The sequence below is a fragment of the Sinohyriopsis cumingii genome, chromosome 6 (genome assembly GCF_028554795.1).
Source record: "Sinohyriopsis cumingii isolate HCF-2022 chromosome 6, ASM2855479v2, whole genome shotgun sequence".
NCBI lineage: Eukaryota > Metazoa > Mollusca > Bivalvia > Unionida > Unionidae > Sinohyriopsis > Sinohyriopsis cumingii.
Genome location: NC_142966.1, coordinates 57,431,984 through 57,449,380, shown reverse-complemented (window position 1 = coordinate 57,449,380; position 17,397 = coordinate 57,431,984). Strand labels below are relative to the sequence as shown.

At 34.2% G+C, this 17,397-nt stretch overlaps 1 protein-coding gene across 1 annotated transcript in view; it reads left to right on the top strand.

Annotated features, from left to right (window-relative positions):
- The window catches only part of LOC149797016 (C3a anaphylatoxin chemotactic receptor-like), a 6,027-nt gene extending 3,016 nt beyond the window's left edge, over nucleotides 1–3,011 (top strand). Inside the window, exon 2 of the mRNA XM_089961673.1 lies at nucleotides 1,527–3,011. Coding sequence (XP_089817799.1) covers nucleotides 1,599–2,540 — 942 coding nt within the window. The 5' untranslated portion in view covers nucleotides 1,527–1,598 and the 3' untranslated portion in view covers nucleotides 2,541–3,011. The remainder of the gene's footprint in view (nucleotides 1–1,526) is intronic.
- The last annotated feature ends 14,386 nt before the right edge of the window (nucleotides 3,012–17,397 follow it).

The window sequence follows — 17,397 nt, the reverse complement described above, 5'->3', positions numbered from 1 at the left end:
ACATTATGAATCAATATTTTCTTCTCCTTAACATATATATTTTTGTGAAAGCTTCTTGGTCATAACAACGATGCAGTTTTCTACCATTCTGAAAACCACGCAAATGGCTTATAATGCATTTATATCAGGGTTAGAAACATTTAAATCTGTTTTGTTTCCAAAATTATGTAAATGTTAATGTACCAAAATATAAATATTTATATTTTTTTTTAAATATACTGATTTCAATATATTAGATTTCTTTTTTAAAAATCAAGAGTGGAAATAAGGAAAGAACGAAAAAAGAAAATGTCATTAAATTCAACAGCGATGTTGATAATTGTTTAATTAATGGGTTTCTATAGGGAAAACAAAATGCGAAGTGGGCGGAAATAAGAAGTCACCTGATTTTATTAATTAGACAGTCGACAAGAGACAAGTTGCATCAAGGGTTTCAGTTCAGTGACATTATCGACAAATAAAGTATTTGGAATGGGTAGAAAAGTGTATATGACAGTTTGACATTTTCGCTCATTTGTATGTATAATGTGTATACTTACTGGATTTAGACTAGTTTGAAGGATTTTCTTCTCTTGCATAATTGTCGAGAAAAGTCTGAAAACTGCGTGATTAGTTACATATTATTACGTGATATCAACGAAATAAAATGGCAACTCGGAAACACTTAATGTTCCGAAACTGATGGCACGACGATATTTTGTGTGGAATTGACTCAGCTAATAAATCCAGTCCATAATCAGCGGAATCGAGTAGAATAGACAAAAAATATCCCCAAACCCATTCATTCCAGACCATCTGGAAAAGCTGTTGCAATGTGGATTCATTCACAATATGACCCTAAATTTCAATTTTAAGTAGACCAAAAGCAAAAACGACAATTTTTTTTTTAAACTGACGTCGAGCGTGCGATTAAGTTCAAAGGTCGCTGGGCGGTGCTATATGCGCATTAATATTGTTATTGTGGATTGATGAATCTACGGTTGTGTATTTATTCTGGAATACAGCATAAATGCAATTACTTTGTTTCTTGTAGAGTATTTTGTATAATTACGCCTTAGGTAGAATAAGAAACTGGGTATATAATAACAAGATTATTGTATTTGTATGGGAAACTACGAACTCGTTTTCTCGGATAGGATAATGAGCTCCCACAGGTCGTGCATTCTCCATACGAAAATCCTCGTTCGTATTTTCCCATACAAATGCAGTAATCTATAATTATGAAAACAATACAAAATAAACATAAACTCTTCTTTGTTTATGTCGATGATAGCAATACAAAAAGGAATTAGATGTTTAATGGATTTGGTTTTAGTTTCAAGTTAAAAGCTATGCTGTTTGTTCCGACATATACTTAAGGCATTACATCAATAAGCCGTTATTAATAATGAGCCTGGAGATGGGGAATACTACTACTAAAAGCTTCTTCTATGGATTATGCAATTGTTTCTATGAAACCCAACAAGACAATGGTTTCAGTGAAAATCGTTCAAGATTACAATTCTTAGTTATCTTTACTTTTGCAGATTCTTCTGTGATTTTGAGGCTACATCTTCTTCTGGATTATTTAAAAGTATCGTGCTTTTGTCTTGAGCACCATGGATTCCTCACAGAATCATACATCGCATGACAGGGCAGTGAATGAAAATGACGAACATTTTAAAGTCTTAATTCCAGCTGTCGTATTATCCGTGATTGCCATGGCAATCGGAATTTTTGGCAACAGCCTAGTATTATACATATTCAAATTCAAGTATAAACGATCCAATCATCGTTGTTTCATCTTAAGTTTGGCTACATTGGACCTATTTTTTGGCTTGTTTGGAATACCTTTCATGATTGTTGAGATGAGACTTAATTATATTTTCACTAACGAGGCAGCATGTAAGGTACACCGCTTAATCAATTATTCCTATGGATGCGGCTCAGGTTTAACCGTCATGACTATCGCAATAGACAGATATTTGAAAGTATGCAAGCCAAATGGAAGACAGATTACTCCAAAAATGGCCAAGGGTTTGTGTTTCTTGTTAGCCTTTATTGGTATCCTTGTTGCACTTCCTACCGTGGAGCTGTATGGACAATATAAAGTCCAAAAGAAACAAAACATAACGGTCATACAGTGCCTTCCCCAGAACAAATATGAAGAAAACCCACTATTTCCTACTTTATACAACGGTTTTCTTGCTCTTTGCTTCACAGGGTCGGTGGTGACCATTTGCATCTGTTACACATTGATTGTTCGTAGAGTCGCGTCCCAGAAGTCTGTCGTAAAACCCCATCTGGTTGCAAAAATGTTGTTCATTGTGACCGCAGTTTTCATTGTCAGTTACATTCCTTATTTCAGTCTAGTCATCACAGTCTATGCCAATAAAAATTACAAGGAAGACTGGAGCAAGACGGGAGAAGCATTTTTTGAGGTATTCTGGCGATCCTTCCTGATCAACAGCTTTGCCAACCCGATCATCTACGGATTTATGGACAAGAACTTTCGAGTAGAGTGTAAAACTTTATTGTACAGATTCATAAACAGAGGATAGAGGCACGTTATTAACTTTTCCTTTTAACACATAACCATTAGTAACATCTTGAATCCGTATTCAATGAGGTTACAAAACCTTTGTCATGGCAACGTAATGGAGCTTACCTTGATATTTGTTAGCGTAAAATATTTGTCCCATCTTTCGATTGAACCTAACATAGAATTTTAAATAGATCAATGCACTTAACGAAGCAATAACTGCGTGTTATCATGTGAAGACACTCTTACTATTTTTTATCGATCTTTTATCAGTTTCTGTGAATACAGATAACGAAATAACTAATATTCCATCCATGGGACAAAATACTGTGGGAGAATGTGAACAGTGCTGATTGGCTTTTTATCAATGTAAATTATCAAAGAAATAACTCATTAATTTATCTCTACAATAGATCGCTGCAAAACAATTACTGATTCGGATTGTAACATGAAATTTATTATGTTCAGCATAATAAATTTTATTCAGCTATTTGTACGATTGTGAGTGTGTGAACATGATATATAGAGATTAAGGTGAAAAGAAAGAATTATCTTGACTGTGATAATGTTTCTTAATTGAAGAAGGATTGTTTGTATTTTCGGTGATGGGCCAGGGTGAAGTTCACACATATTCAATGTATTCCTTGAAGTACTGTTGGAAGTTACCCTAGAAGAAAATGTGAATCAAAAATTACTTTTTAAAAATCCACTTAAAATATTTCAGTTGTTATTTGGTTCATTCGCTTTCGAGTGAGAATACAATCTATTTTTCAACATTGTTTAACTCCAAGAGATGTATTTTTGTGCATAAAATCACCATACGGCTCAGACGTAAAACACTCGTCACATCAGTTAATCGCATTATTTAATTATTTGGATGCGTACAATAACAGCGTAAAGAGATAATAATAATAATAACAATAATAATGTGTAGGGATACGTAGTGCAGACATCAATAACAACCAAGGCGAATACATGCTGGAGTTGGGAAGTGATCTTTTAAAAAGAAATTCTTTATCATCTCGTGTAGGGGCACAAAAACACTATAAAAAAACGCAAAGTCTAAAACTGGTATAGGGGATAAACCTAAAAAAGAACGAATGAGACAAATTAAACCATAAGATGGTTATAAAAGGTGTTGAGTTATATCTGCTTTGTCCATTTCAGAAAAAGTCTGTTAAAATGAACCGCTTCCAGTTGAAAAACTAATAGTAGCAAGGCAGTTATATAGTGAACTTAGCGTCATTAATAACAGGGAGCCGCTTTTTAGTCTATTGAAAGTCGCTTGTATAGTAGGTTGTTACAGTTCTACGGGCATAAACTAAGTACCAGAGAGAAGCAAAACCAGCAAGTTTTTAAAACTTAACAAATAATTAAATTCTCTAAATTAAAATAGGAAAATTTAAGAAAAACTTACAGTAATATGAATTAAATCCAAATTAGAAGAAAGTTTAACAACGTTCAAAAGTATGGAGCGTTCTGAGTCAATTTCAGGTCCTTGAATATCTTGATGTGCTAACAGTCGTGATTTATCTAAATGATATTGTCCAAAACTCCTTTGAATAAATTCACAATAATTCCAGCATATATTTTAGTCCAATGAGCATTTTGTAATCCTAATGAATAATTCAAACAATAATTCAAACAAATGTTTCCTCTCAAACATAGGAAATAGGAATTAATTAATTGATCAACTCTACGCTCCTATCTGAACCCGTATGGCTTTACATCGCAATTTTTTCCGACTTGATACATTTTGCAACACTTCCTACGAAATTTCTGTAACAGTATCGTACGTTGCAACAGAATCCACCTGAGTGAACAATCCAAAGGGAATTTTCTCCAATCTCGTAAACAGGTTTATTATTAAAACTTGTCAACACCTATTTATAGATCCTATGCAAATCCATAGGCATGCGCCGAGAGTAAAAGTTATAATAAAGATATAGATAACAAGATCGAATACATTCCACTCACTCTCAGACAAAAAACTAATATAAGCTTAGCAATTAGGAAAGGGTTTAAAATATGCCAACAATAACAAAAATGTGAGGAATTTTCTTTGTGAATCTTTTAAGTAAGCTAGAGTTCATGAATGGAAGTCGTATAACATAACTGGAAAAATAAATAAGAAAATAAAAAAACTAAGTAAAAGATTGACACAACTGAGCCCAAGTTATCACGTGACTGAATGAGGCACCCTTTGATACAACAAACATAGAAAAAAAAAGATCAAAGAAAATGTATAATTTACCAATAAAAATGATAGCTACCCCGAGAGTAAGAATTTATAGAATACAAAGGGAATGGGTCTTTTTTGGTAGGTGGAGGGACAATTTTGCAAATATTTAAATATATATGAATAAAATGTTTAATTCTCAAGACACAATAAATTATATATATATATATATATATATATATATATATATATATATATATATATATATATATATATATATATATATATATATATATATATATATATATATATATAAAAGAAATAAATCGAAATTAACATTTCCACGATTGATATACCAAAGTAAGTGAAAAAATATATCCATGTTTAATACATCTTGTAATAATAAAAAGACATATAACCTATGAATAGACAGATTTTAAAAAAATAATAAAATACTAGTATATTCATTTCATCGCAATGAGAGCAAATTCAGACTTCAGTAAAGTTCAAGTTTTGTATTGATTTGAAAAAACATTTTAAGGAAATTGTCATTTGAAAAATTTGACAATATGAGTCTGAGAAAGGTTAATTAGAAATAATGATCAAATATACAAAGCGACCTATCCGTTAGGGAAAGGTATTATATGAAGCCGACTACACCAAAATCCCAGACCAATACGGTGGTACAAATTGATTAACAGTGACAGGTCATTGACAATATATGCTGTGATAAAAATTTTACAGTAATGAGAAAAGCGTCTTTCCAAAGTATAACATATTTAGCATCCTGCACATGAATAAGAAGGTTCATTGACTTTTGAAAGATGACTTCATGATATTTCAATTAAAGGCTTTAGCGGGTTCATCTCTAAACTGCAGGTATTCAGGGTGGACAAAGACTAATTGACAGTGTCAAAGAATAAACAAAATGTGTGATTACGAAATTGTAATTTTTGATGATCACTCGAACAGATATTTTAAGTCAGAACCAAGAGCTAGTTTGGTTCGGTTAGTTGCTTTTCTTGTCATATCGTCAGTATTGCTATTGGCATCAGTTATAAGCAAAGCATTTTTATACTGTATACATTAACCATTAACAACAGATCTAATTATCCTCAGGATCACTACACTACTACTAGTACTACTACTACTTATTATTATTATTATTATTATTATTATTATTATTATTATCATCTTTTCATTTATGAATAATCACTTTCTATCGTCTATATGGTATTGTTGGACATAAAAGTTGAACAGATGATAACGATGTCATGGCAAAATTGATATAGTGAGTCTTTATGAGATTAAGTGAAAGCGTATTACACAGTTATGAGATTCTTTGAAATACATTTATTGTGCAATAATTACAAGTTGCTTTCGACAAAACGCATGCTAAAGTAGAGCTGATTTTAAATGACTGATTCAAAGATATCACTAACTGGAACAATTAGCTGGTCTGGCTGCCTATTGAAGTCTATATGGAGATTTGCTAAACAGTGAAGAAGATTACTTCCATTAACTAGAAAGCAAAACTGATGTCTAAACGGGAAATGAAACGTTTACTGTGTTCACCCTGTTGTATTTTGAGTGTGAGAAAGAGAACATCGGTCATTTGGCCAGTTTCAGAATAGTGCACTAACACTTTCATTCATTTAATGCAGATGCAACCATTTTTGGAATCTTCAACATAACCTAAAGTGATTTATTTCATATATTCTGTCCATGTTAGTGCCTGATATAAGTACTAGAGTCCTGGTACATCTGAACTTATCAAAATGTACTGGATCTTATTACGAATGTTGAAAAGTAAAGGAAATGTGCAAAGAACATTAATATAGTAATACTTTGAATATTCAGAGTTACAACAAATATATAATTTGTGAATGTCTACACTTTCTTTTCATTTTATTTGAAAGTGAATACCTTTTGTAACGTTTGCTCATTTAAAACCATTTTTTATGTAATCTGTGATCGTGATTCTTTTTATAATCAATCAATATACACTGGTAATCAGTGGAGAAATTGCTAACTATTGCGAAAAACAGTTCTTATTGCTTTTGTGGTTTTTCAAAGAAGCACTTTATTGTTTCTGGAAAGTGTTGTATCAGTCTATATTTCCTGTTGATGCAACTGCATTTGGCGGATCTTCTACAGTCACTGAAATTTTCTTTTGCTTCATTGTAAACTTTTCTGTTTACTTTCATCCACTTTTTGTAACACTCTATCAGAAAACAATTGTAGCTCATTCTAGGAAGATTAAATGTGAGACTAGCAAAGTTACATTAGTTGCTATGTTGACAATGCTTTCTCTCGTAATGTTGCACAAAGGAAAATGTTTTTTTTTTTTTATTTTTTATAAAAAAACGTTGTCATTTACCTATTTCACAAATGAGTCCCAAATAACTGTATCATACTGGACACGAATGATTTCAAATTAGTAATCCTGCTTACCATCTTCAGACACTTCCGAGGTTTTTGCAAGAGTTATATTAAGTCTGAAATCATGAAAAAGAGTACTGTGATACTAAGGAGAAAGATATATAAATGTATTGATTTTTTAAATTTAATGAGTCTTTTTGTCATTTGTTAGTTTTAAATGCATCTGTCTCCGTTGTGAACTTTTGTTCGAAGTCAATGAAACACATCCTCATTCGTTTAATCTTGTCTATTTTATCAATACGCTAACGCACTGGTAGCTGCATCATATAAAATAAAATGAACGCATACCTTTCTGATAACGTTACCGCAAAGATTTAATCAACTCAGTTAAGTTTCAAACACATTCTCTTTGTATCTTGTACCAGTTTGAAGACGAGGAATGGTGCTGTCCTTTGTTACAGACTATAGCGAGTGTCGTTGCCTTTAACGTCTTTTTAAAAAACTTAAAACGTATTTCTGAAAGTTTTGTCCGTCAATAAAATAAATGAACTTCATATTATATCCTTACTGGTGAATGTGGAGTTTAAATCGTGTATGATCTAGCTTCTCTCGTGAAGTTCGGATTTGTCCACATATAAGTATCTGTGGATGTGTGTGTATTTTGGATTTTTAACGTAGCTTTAACACTTTTTCAGTCATATCGCTACGATGTTTGCAGTGTGGTAATTTATAGTAATGTCTACCACTGGAGCATCATGCAGCATGATGTCCCACCCAGTCCTAACACTAACCTTTGAATCCTGAGCGCCAAGCGAGGTAGCTGTTAGTATCATTTTTATATCTTTTTATCACTCGGCCGGGGTTCAAACCCGCGACTTCCCGCATCCGAGGCATACGCTCTAACCACTAGTCGGCCGGATCAGTCTCACTTGTAAGAATGTTCCCCACTCATTATTCACTTTAAGGTATATAACAAAAACTAAAGTTATATGAAATCTGCAGTTCGTGCTCAGTCTCTAACATTATTTTGTCCTGTGTACATACTTTTCCAGATTATTCATTACTTGGTTTAACTTTTAAATTGTTTTTGAGAACTCGGCGTCTCTACTTTCTAGGTTGGCCTCATATACAGTTATGTATTATTAAACCTTTTTCAGGTATATTTCAACGTTGTAATCACCATCATAAATTTGAACATTCCATGTTTATTTTGGTTGTTTCGCTTATTCATTATATTGCTTTCGATTTTATCGAACGTATTGTATTATTCATCAGCATACTATATTCTATAGCCATTTTACGTTGGACATTTTGAAAAGTATCTCGTATATTTCAAAGCTGTAACCACCATCATAAATATGGGACGTAGCAGTCATTAGAAGATTCATCGGGTAAGATGATGGTTCATGTGGTACCAGTGAATATAAAGGCCGAAGGTGGGCTAAGTCGGGATACTGATGTGTATTATCCCCAGAGAAAGATTATTCGAGTGAAGCTAGAAAGCCAAAATAACCGTGAGGTAATTAATCTAACAAGCAGGCTAGAGGTACAAGTGCCTGAGGAAGGCTTTCCATGACTCTAGGACACACGGTACTAAAGAGCAGCAGAGAGGGTGAACAGACCACTTAAGGGAATGGTCACCCTTGTGTTTAGACCAAAAAAAAATAGTGACCCTTCATAGAGGTCAATACCACGTCTACGATTATTGTTTGTCCCAAACAGAATTGTAGACGAACCCTCTCTGCTGCTCAATAATCTTGGGAATCTTCATCTGAATCATGGGAATCTTTTGTTTTGTTCTTCAAGTAATATTCAAGTTCTGATGTTGGTTTTTCTATTTTTGGATTTATGTTCTTTCTTTTTCTGCAATAGTTCATCAAACTTCTGTATCGATCTCCACCGCAATTTTTGCAAATCTGATATTATCCTCTAACGCCGTTGTTACATCCAACACAACTTCGTGGACCAGCATGAGGATTTTTCTTTAAAATATAATTATGTTTTTTACAATATTCTCCACGACATTTTTTGTTGCATTTCTTAGTGGTTCCTTGACGCAGCCACGCACAGTTGTTCATTATATTAATGATATCTGTTTAATTAAATTTATTAATTTATCCAAATATTTTATCAAGACCCACACGATATCTTGTTCTAGGATCATGTAAATTTATTGTTATAAATCCATGCGGAGTAGCTTGCGCTCGTGAAAAGAAATTTCTGAATTTAATTATATCCATGTCACCGCTGCACCAAGTTTGATGAATATTTCGCAGCGTGTGTGTGTCTACGCCATTAAACACAACTAAAATATTACAATTGTCCCTGATTACTTTTGGTATTTGTGTATATCGTTGAGTAACATAGATAACATCTGTATTTTTATGTCTGCCGCGAGAAAATATTCTGGCTGGATTTGATTGTTTATCTAGCATCACATCATCATATACAACTAAATTATTAATAAATCCGTCTAAAACATCAACGGACGGTGCTTCATCAATATCTGTTATAAACTCTATAACATCATTATCTTCGTCCAGTAATCTTGCATTTTCGTTAAAATCTTTTAATACTTCATAACATCGTTGATCATCAGCGGATGGTGCTACCAAATACAACTTATCCCATTTCAACCATCTCATTATCAGATTAAGTAATAGCTGCGTCTTACCCGATCCAGATGGTCCTATGATAATCATTCTGATGGAATTCGGTAGCGCAGGATGATGCTTAACAGGTTCTCGCTGCCGAGTTGCTGAGAAATCAATTATATCCATATATATTATAACATGAATTTATATTGTTTACGCTGTAGAGTTAAAACTCCAACTACTGATTTAGCTACAGTTATAACAAAAAAAAAAAAAAAAAAAAAAAATAGCGTATGGTGGAAAATGTTCTGTATGCGGTAGAAAGAAATTTTCGTTTTTACCTAATAAGCGCGGTGGTGATATTGCTAATTTGATGTCAAAGTTTCCAGGTACTCCATGGGCTAAATACCCAGGAGAAAAACATCTACCAGGATATAATTATTGCGGTCCTGGTACTCCACTCGATATCAGGCTCGATAATCAAGATCAACCAAAACCAGGCGAGGAACCAGTAAACGCTATTGATCGAGCTTGTCATATTCATGATGTAGCTTATAAAAGTAAAAATCTACAGGATAGGCATATTGCAGATGTGAAATTAATTCATGCATTAAATTCTATAAAAAATAAAAATGTTAGAGAATCATTAGCTAATTGGTTAGTAAGATCTGCGATGAAAGGTAAATTAGCGTTTGGGTCTGGTAATATATAATGGAATTAATTTATTATTCACCAAGAGGATATTGGAGAGGCAAAGCAGCAATTGGTAAACTTGCTGATGCAGCAGCGGTTAAACATTCTACTGCTAAAGCGTGGTTATCCAAACAGGCAATATGGCAAATTTATCTACCACCACCGAAACGAATTCAGTAGCATACTTCGATGTCAGTGTTCCTAATGAAGGTCATCAAGCTGATATTTTATTTTTACCACATGATACTGTGCGTGGAAAAACGTACAAGTACGCGTTAACTGTTGTTGATGTTGTAAGTAGATATAAAGAGGCCGAGCCGCTATCAACGAAAACATCATCACAAAGTGGTCTACGATGGCCACAGCTGCTACAGGTTGATCCTGGTAAGGAATTTCTTGGTCCAGTATCATCGTTGATGAAACGACATAATACCAAAATACGACGAGGTCATACTGCAATTCACCGTGATCAGGCAATTGTTGAGCGATTTAATCGAACACTTGCTGAGCGGTTATTTGGATATCAATATGCTAAGGAATTTATTCAAGATAAAAGATCTCGTGAATGGGTTGCAAGATTACCAAGCGTGATAGCTGCATTAAATAGCGAGATCACACGAACAACCAACATGAAACCCATTAGCGCAGTCACAGAAAAAAAATATACCAACACAACGAAAAGATGTTGAAAAACAAAAAATATTGGGTGATGTTACAGTTAGACATTTATATGAACCGGGTGAACTTGAAGGTGGTAGCGCGAGAGCGACTGATCCTATTTGGAGTGTTACCACACACAAAATATCCACCGTGACAAGATCGCCAGGTAGACCTGCAATCTACAGATTAGATTCGGCTGCTCCTCAACGTGGATTTGTACGTGAGCAACTACAAATAATTCCCACGGATACACAACTACCACCGCGATCACTTAACTAGCACTAGCGCCTCTACGTCGATTACACTCAAGACAGGTCAACATGGTATTTTCTCGTGTATGACCGCGACCATTATCTTTTCTGTCTACGGTAAATTGTCTTGAATCATTACTCGAATACCTCCACAGCATTATGCAATTACAACTGGCGCAATGATTATTCTGCTGTTGTTTTAATTCAATAATAAATTCAACATCAAGATCAAAGTTGCGTTTATTTTTTTAATCAGATTTTTTGTATCCGATTAATTTTTTTCTTATTATATCATCATCGATGACGTTGAATTTATTAACAATTTCAGGAATTATAATTCTCCGTAATTGAGATATTTTTCTCACCCTCGATACCGCTAAATAGACTAATTTGACCACTCGATGTGATCGTCTACAATCCAGACTCGGGTGTCAGAAATAGTTAATCCCTGAGATGAGTGGATCGTCATAGCGTATCCCAACACCCATGGAGATTTGTCAGCGCATAATGCATCTTCGACCACACCGATATCAACAGCGACAATGTCATTTAATACGAGATTTTGATTCTCAGTCTGTCCTGGAATATCAACATTAATATTCTGTTTTCATGTATCTGATGGTCTATAACATAACGGTACGGGTAATTCTGAATATTTTTCTTTATGCAGCTGGAATAACTGCTGTTGTAAATCGTCTCTGATTATTTTTCTGCTTGCTACGATCAAATCGTTTGGTCTCCATAAATTTAAAAAATCACTCTTTGAGGTCTCTGAGATTACTCCGCGTATTATTTCACACTGAATTTTGTTTGATTGTAATCTGATTAATTCTTTAAATTCCTTTAAATTTGCATCGAGAGCTCTATGATCATCATCTATTTCTTCGTAATAATCAACGAAATTTTTAACCAATCATGTGGAGATGGTCCAACAAAAGGCGGCGGTTGACCATGAGCGCCACACATTATAATAGCGGTATTTTTCGTCAACAACCAATCAAGAAACATTTTTAATGTATCCAATGACACCGTACATATCTCGTCCCAAATAATTATTTTAGGTATATACTTTTCTCTCATTCGTTCAGGAGTCCATGTATCCCCGCGCCACCGAAAGAAACTATGATACGTGCACGATTGTACTTGCCGTTGTTTCATCTCGCGTGCAAGTCTATGTGTGGGTGTCAGCACGATCATATCTGAATTTCTAAAAACATTAATCGCTCGAGTCGTCTTGCCGCATCCACCAGGTCCATTGAGATATACTGTCTTATATCTAGTTATTGGATCACTCAACGATGGCGCTTTCGACATTTCTGATATTTTATTACACTTACGATAAAAATGTCTCATCGGAACATCTGCTGATTCTGTATAATTGTGTAATATTTCCTTTTTTATTCTCCACGAACTCCATCGTTCATCATTACTTGTAAATTTCATAACAGACACTAAATATTTACTCGAAATATAAAACGAATCTGATGCGACTCTGACTGCGATCTCAGGAAATCTATTAATCATCGATAATAAATTTATGGAAACATAAGCCAACATGGAAGATCTTAGATGAGTATACTGTGGGGATACATCATTTATGTAACTAACGATCGTACCCAATTTTGTTCCGTCGGATAAATAAACACTTTCTCGATTTACAAATATATTTCTCGCTGTTGTATCAGCGATTATAAAATCGTACTCGGCATCATCTAAAATTAATCGTGTGTGATGTCTTTTATGATCATATGCTCCACCTTGAGTAAATTTACCTATAATTTTTCTACCGAGATCTTTTGCGGTTTTAAGTTTAATCTCGAGAATTTTAGGAGCTTCTTTGATAATATCATCTTCGGAAACATCAGGATATTTTTCCTTAAACTCGCTAATAACTTCATCAGCACTGATAGAATCTGACATGGGCAACCAAACTTCGGTCTGTGCATGATATGATATAATTGTCTCACTAACCACCAACAATGTCAGTACAGCACAATCTAGCATATATTGTAATAAAATTATAGGCGCCCAACGTTTTTCACAAAAATGTCTGCCAAACCAAACATAACAAATCTTGTGAAGATTTTTCTTAAGCTCGAATGATTCAACACAAGCGAATCCAGTCAGATCAAAATCAGGTAATGGTCCATTAATTGCCACTCGCGTCATCTCGTTTGTAGGGTGACCGAATCTTTTAAAGTATACAGAACAATCTCCGTATCCTAGAAAACTTCCTGGATAACATGCAACCATATCAACCTAAATAACATCGTTGTAATTATATTTGGTATTCCACAATCCGCCGTGTCCATATTCGACGCAACTTTCGCGTACGTCCTCGAGTAAATCAAATCGTGTTGGTTTCCATGAATTTCTTTCTCTAGCGAAATGAGCCACAACAGATGGAACGGTAAAGCAATTAGTTAGTAATTTGTCAGTATTTTCCGCGTGTTTGTACTTGGAAAACTTCTTCGCGAGATTTTTCATCTCGTCATGGAGAGATTCTGTTCGATATATTTCACCGTTTGGTCTAACAAACTGATCAAATTCACCTTCCTCATTACTTTTAAATAACCATACCGATACAAGATCGTTTTTACTTATTTCGTTGATAAAATCAAACATATCTGGGGAGTAAAATCTAATAGTTCGATCACGTGGAAATATTGTTACTGCGCTGGTCCATGCGTGCGCGTTATGATCAATAATATTTATTGAAGCTCCTTTCGATTTATATTTGATTCGTACAGTACTTCTCCCGTTATTGTCGCTACGGTCATTGGAAATTTTAATATTTTTCCTAACTCAGCAACATCTTTTATTGTAGCACCGGTATCCTTAACTGAATCAGCCCACGAGTTTATTTTTTTTACGTCTTAAATCAGTTAATCCATTTCCACGCATCGCGTTTGTAAAGTGTTCTATTACTCTTTCGGCTACACAATTTAACCTTGAAAAGTTCATGGGTGTCAGTTTATCAACGTTGGGTTTTTTATTTATCTCATAGATTCCATAAATAACCGCTGTTACAGGATACGCTCGCTCATAATACGGTTTGTCAATACCCGTCAATAGACCCGGTCTCGAATTTTCACTTAATATGGCGATTTTATTATTACCAAGGACAGGATCATATTTGTCACGGATAATCCAACTACCTGTTTACTCTGAAGAAATATTTTTGATTGCCCTCATACTCAGCGATGTAGTTAATGATAGTTGCCGCTCGCTTGTCATTCATTGTGGCGTTCTTGACAGTATTGCGTATAATCTTGAACGTTGACCATACATGAGATGCACCATCCGTGTAAAATTCTTTCTTGGCGTCGTGAATTTTATTGATCAAACTTTTATTTTTCGGATCAACCAAATCTCGTACTGGCAAGTCTGGAGATAATCTGTCGAGGTTGAATTTATATTTGACAGGCCTAGTTTGGGATAATTTCTTAAACTCATTCATATAATTAAAACAAATATTTAAATAAAGAAAATTATATGTAAACAATGTCTCAATGCAAATGGTTGATGATCGGCTCAGTAAATCGATGCAACAAATCCTGTAGAGGTGAATTTTGTTGGATGCACTTACAAAGTATACGACGAGGAAGTCTAGGACCAATACCGTGTCTGCGATGTGGTGTTGGGGTGCGAGAAAAAACAGAATTATGTGGAAAGTGCGGTGGAAAACGGTTCAGAGAACTTAAAAGATATTATGACAAAAAAATTAATAATAGTGAAAACGCTATTAAATCCGTGGAGGATTATATATCAAGATTTCAGACAAACAATGATTTGAACAAATAATATTATTGCATATATGAAGCAAAATGTATTTGTCCCACATCCCACAATAACAAACTATGAATCAGATCGTAATGGCATGATCAGACACTGCAGGTTGAAGAGACCGGTTGGCGTTGTTTCTAATACTGGCTATCTTAGATTTACAGTTGGGAAGAAAAGATATCTGTGTCATCGATTCACTTATGAGTGTTTCTTTGGAGTGATCAAAGATGATTTTGTTATTGATCATGTTGACGGGGATCCTCAGAACAACTCCTTATCCAACCGTCGTGTTGTCACACAAAGCGTGAACTCTGCACGTGGTAATACTGGAAGATGTAAAACGATCGGAAAGAGGGCGGTAAATTCCACAAACACAGAAACTGGCGAAGTAATTATATTTCGTTCGATACGTTCTGCTGCGAAATACCTTGATATTAATCCGTCTTCAGTACAAAGAGTAGCAGAAAATATAACCAGATCTGCTTTCTCAAAAAAATATAAGCAGAAAATCACCTTTCAGTATTGTTAACTATCATCACCACCTCGAATTATATTTATTTGTTGGGGGGTCAGAAACTGTCATTATTATACTACTTATTTTTTGACTCACGAAAGGGAGGTAATTTATGGTCATAATCATATACAACATCCAAGGTCTGTGATGCCTGGTGGAGCAAGTTGAACAGTATGCATTACAGAAAGGATTTATGATTTCTAACTTACAGTTCGTGTATTTTTCTGCCCTATTAGAACAGTGCAACACATATGCATTACATCTAACCTACAGAAAACCGACATGTATATTCCAGCCTACTGAGTGCACAATCCAGCGTCTAGTCAGTATCGTGTGGCGATCCAATGTACAATGTACTGACTCGTAGGTCCACGATAGTGTTTGGAATTAAAAATCAGCTGCATTTTCCTTGTTCAGTGCAGAAATATAATGCGAGATTGTGTATGTATGTGTGATTATTTATTTATCGAGTAAACTCCCTTCGACCAGTCATAGAGAGGATGGAAAAATCTGGCAATTAGATGATCTAGACCGGATGTTCTATCATGCATGGCGTGGTATAGTAAATAGGAAATTCCTTAATTTAGCTTTGTTTGGTGAAAATATATCATATAAACGTATTTCTTGAATTCAGAATTGTATTTTGAGTAAATATATTCGAAATTAGTTCCTTTTCAATGATTATTAGCTATATATTGACTTTCGAAACATATGTTTGTAACAAGATTTGATAGCTCAATCGGTATCGTATTGGACTGTGACGCTCGAGGTCCAGGATCGAATCCCCATGGCTGACAACATGTCGGTGGTGTGCGCATAATTGCGATTTTTATAATAACTGGGGGCTCCGCCAAATCCCACCACTCAGCAAAACTCAATCACGTATCAACCGGTGATTGATACACGGCTTGATTATTGAGCGTATATGTTTGTGCCGTCCTTTATTCAATTATTCATTGTATATATTTCATTTCATACTTAATGAACTTGCTAAAAAACTCGAATAGAAGTTCATTTCATAATATATGTTTGTGCCGTCCTTCATTCATAATCTGAGCTCGCTAAAGACTCGATAGGGGCTCTTCATTGAAACATCCCGACGAACTCGCTAAAGACTCGATAGGGGTTCTAGGGATAAATTTTTTTTATTTTAAATAATATATTTATATATTATATAATGAACCATGAAAATATCAAAGACATTATTTCTGCTATTAAAAAACTAGAAGAAAACGGAATTAATATATCTGATGAACTAAATCCTGAAAAAATAATATTTGATTTTGAAACGTTAGAAGAACTTAAAAATGAAAATAAGTACGTTCTATCATCTCAATATAAGTTCACAAAGCGGTTTCAGGCAGCTATGTTTCAGTCACTGGCTATGGTGAACGATGATCAAGTAAATGAATTTATTCCTCTTTCTTTCGCAGTAGAAAAGATGAGGTCGGGATTATACAGCGAATACGAAATAAAAAAAAACAATCAGTACCCGCATAAGATACTTAAGAAAAATTATGTCAGCGGGTAGCGACTGAGTAGTAGTATAATTTCCCTCACTGTATATCACATCAGAATTAATTTACATAAAAAATAAAATATTTTTTGGAAAACTGATTAATTTGTATACTTTTGAGTAGCAACCACCCCATCAGATTGATTCATAAAAAATAAAATATTTCAGAATAATAATAAAAATATTTCAGAATAATAATACATAATTTTTTTGTAGTATTTTTTGGAAAACTGATTGATTTATATACTTTTAAGTACCAATTACCCCATCAGAATTAGCAAACTGATTGATTTGTATAATT